General features: G+C 35.7%; 1 protein-coding gene across 1 annotated transcript; it reads right to left on the bottom strand.

Annotated features, from left to right (window-relative positions):
* Window positions 1-970: 970 nt before the first annotated feature.
* LOC142239713 (mitochondrial carrier homolog 2-like) lies at window positions 971-2,579 on the bottom strand. The gene is made up of 5 exons (XM_075311499.1): window positions 2,414-2,579; window positions 2,057-2,222; window positions 1,566-1,884; window positions 1,288-1,466; window positions 971-1,224 (listed from the first exon to the last, which is right to left on the bottom strand). Exons 1-5 carry the CDS (start codon window positions 2,577-2,579, stop codon window positions 1,146-1,148), a joined length of 909 nt encoding a protein of 302 aa, XP_075167614.1. The 3' UTR covers window positions 971-1,145.
* Window positions 2,580-3,625: the final 1,046 nt, after the last annotated feature.

Genomic DNA, 3,625 nt, shown 5'->3' with positions numbered 1-3,625 from the left:
TGGTCTTCCCCTCAGTACAACGCTGCACTGGTAGGAGTCAATTGGCTTCCGAACCGCTGCCGTGTGTGCCGCCCTCAATTCCGTCCTTATTCCCCCATCACTGCCATCGCCGATCATATGTTCTATTGACTGTTTATCCTTTCTAAGAACAAACCGAATGGGTTTGCTCCTTTCGGTTGCTACCTTCCTGGATGTGGCATGGTTTGGGTGGTTTACACCCCTCGACTTTATTAGGTACTGCTGAGTGAGGTGTATTGTTGCCTCACCGATAGCATTTTGGCCTCATGTTGCAGATGCTGTTCTGGTGTTTTAGAGTGACATCCAGTGGCAATCCGCAACGCAGTATTTTGCACCATCTGAAGATTTCTCGATTGGGTATCGCTAATACGGGGAGTCCAAATAGGGCCGCATAATCGATAAGGGAACGACCAATAGACTCGTAGGTCTTTTGTATCTTCTCTTTATCTTTCCCCCAAGTGCTACCAGCCAATGCCTTCTTACATGTGGGGAAACTCTTGCCACGAATGTGGATACTATATATACTATATATAGACGAGCCGCCGTGGTGCAATGGAAAGCGCGCCCGCCTTCCGTACAAAAGGTGATGGGTTCAATTCCAGATTCGAGCAAACACCCACAAGTTTATTAGCGGTATATTATCTCCTCTCAGTAAAGAATCCCTTTCGATTGTGCAAAAAACGGATAGATGATTTGAACCCAACGGTATGGCTGCCCGTCAACATTATATTCTCTTAATTAACTCTGGCCAACCCCCCATAGACTGAAATCACAATTACCTATCTTTTAGTAAGAGAACACATTGCAAATAAATTAACAGAGGATAGTTTTATTAATATACCAAAAAGTACATATAACAGAAACATAAATAAAAATTAAGTAATTTATGTAATAAAAATTAAAGATTGTTTTTTGTTTTAGATTCCAAATTTGTAGTTTAGACCATGAAAGTCGATAACCATGTCTAATGGCATTCATTAACAAAAACTCGAGAAAATTAAAAAAATATCCAAAGTATATATAGCAAAGCCAGAATATAGTGAAGACAGATTTGATGGTTGGATTCTACAGTGATTGGAGATTCAACTGAAATTTGTTTTGTTTACCTTCTACTTCTTCGATGGCATTTATTGATATTTGGCTAAAGTACGTATTGGAACATAGCCACCATTATTTGCCATGGGCTTTGAGAAATCTCCAGCAGATCTGGAAAACAGATAATTATACCGTCAATTATAACGAAATCGATTGGCTATCTTAATACTTTACCTCCAAAACAATGAGCCTCCCCTGTTGAGTTCTTTGCGGGCTTGTAAATCACTGAAACAATCCATCCATCCACTATATTGAGGCATTATGGGAAGTTGACCAGCCATTATTCGGGATCCCGATACAGTCATACATGTGGATACCACATTCAAAGGATATAGAACACATGAAAATGCATACTGCAAATAAAAAAAAAAAAAAAAAAACAAAAATTAAAAAATATACATATACTATATAAATTTTCAAAATTAATATAAACGGAAATGTGATTTATGTACCTGTGTAATACCAGCAGCGAATTTAATGATCAATTTATCCTTGATCAGATATTTGCTTAGTAGAAACACAGTGGGGCTGGTCAATACCAGGCAAGAAACTTCATACAATATCTTGGGTAAAATACCTGAAAAGAATCCTGAAATTCCTTCATGTTTGTAAATTTCAGCTATTGAACCCAATATGGATTTGTACAAAGATTCACGACCAATGAATTGGGCCATCATTCGCACCGAGATAACACGGAAGAGATGCGAAACGATAATGCCCAATACACTAACGAGAACATTGTACTTTAAATTTTGTTTGAATCTAATGTACCTTGGGATAAATAGCAACACAAAATTTAAATTGAAATTTGTGATTTTTTTAGATAATTTGATAATTTATTCTATCTTTTTTTGGGCTTATCAAATTGAGAAGAATTTTTCAATCTCTCAAGCTTGAAAAATTCTTTTCAATTTGAATTTTGATTTTATTATAGAATACTTACATTTCTTCATCACTAAGGGGCATTTCATCATTGTCTCCCTCAATAGATTTTAGACCCAAACGGTCCGCAATTTCAATCACCAACATGCGAAAAATCGCCGCCACAAATTCTGGGAGGAAACCCCGATAGCAGCCATAAATACCATCAATGTTTCGGATATGGCCAACTGAAAATATTTTAAAATAGAAAAACAATTAATAAAAATTCATTTTAATTTAATCTAAAGGCCTGTACTATGTTCGGGTTTCGAGTTGATTATCTGCTTTAAATCGATCTATTTTCATAAAGTAACCCCGAAAATTTAAAACTGAAATCCGATCATAGTACCGGCCTTAAAACTTAATCGCCGCCTCATACTATATTGGAATATATTCGGCAGTATCATAATTGGTTCTCCCAATACCGACAGTCCTGGTACTGCTGATATCGGCTCATGTCCCACTTGAACTAGAACCGTGAAATATTCCAATGGATGAAGAGCAGCATATCCAAATAACATACCAAAACGTATCCAAGAGCACATTCTATTATTTTCACTCGCGAGAATTGAAAATATATATTTCGTATTTTGATATTTCGTTTTTCTTCACAAACTCGACTATATAAGTCAATTGTTAGAATATAACTGGCAACAATTGTTGAATTTACTAGACTCTAAAGAGAATGCGTAACCCAGGCAACATTTGTTGTTGATTTTTAAGGTTACTATGTTTGGTTTTTCAACAAGAACTTTAAAATGAAAATCCAAATGTATATATGACGACGATAATAGGTCTGTTTGCGTACATTATTCAGTAAAAATTTTGTAGAGAGTTCAAAAACTATTTTACTTTCTTTACTAACATTGGCAGAAATATACGCGAACGCCATCCGATATCAATTTGCTATGAAGCAATTTACAACTTTGAAAACAATAGACATGCCAGTAAAAAGTTATTATCACCTCCTGAGTCAATCTAGCCCTTGGTGTCTGTCTGTCCATGTATTTGTTGTTCGCGGGATTCCGGTCGCAATTATTAACCCATTGAATTTGGAAAAAAAATCGGATCAAATTCAGATATAGCTCCCATATATATGTATCGACCGATTTCGATAAATAGGGTCAGATTGCGCTCATTTACTAACCGATCGGCGTCAAATTTGCCACAAAGTAATCTAATTTACCACCCTTTATGTGTCCCAAATTTCAACGAAATAGGTTCAGATATAGCTCTCATATATATGTATCGCCCAAATTTGGTCATAAGTCTCTTATTTATCGACCGATCTTATTGAGAAATCGCTTCAGATTTAAATATAGCTCCCATATACATATCGATGCCCTCATTCCAGAGTACGCTAAGTCGAATTACATGTTTTGATAGAGTTCGCTGTTTTTTATTCCCATTGATGTAAATTGCATCCTGTCAAAAGTTCGAATTTATTGGATATTTCTATCAAAAGTTATGGTTATTTTGTACTGTGACTAATGTTTTAAAAAATGTGCAATCTAAAAATGTCAAAAAGCTTTGTTCGGTCTAAAGTGGTCTAAGTCATTTTTAGTCATGTTCTTTTATCACTATGTTGAGT

Source organism: Haematobia irritans, chromosome 5 (assembly GCF_050003625.1).
Source record: "Haematobia irritans isolate KBUSLIRL chromosome 5, ASM5000362v1, whole genome shotgun sequence".
Taxonomy (NCBI): Eukaryota; Metazoa; Arthropoda; class Insecta; order Diptera; family Muscidae; genus Haematobia; species Haematobia irritans.
The sequence above is the reverse complement of the archived record's forward strand: the minus strand, read 5'-3'. Positions and strand labels throughout refer to the sequence as shown.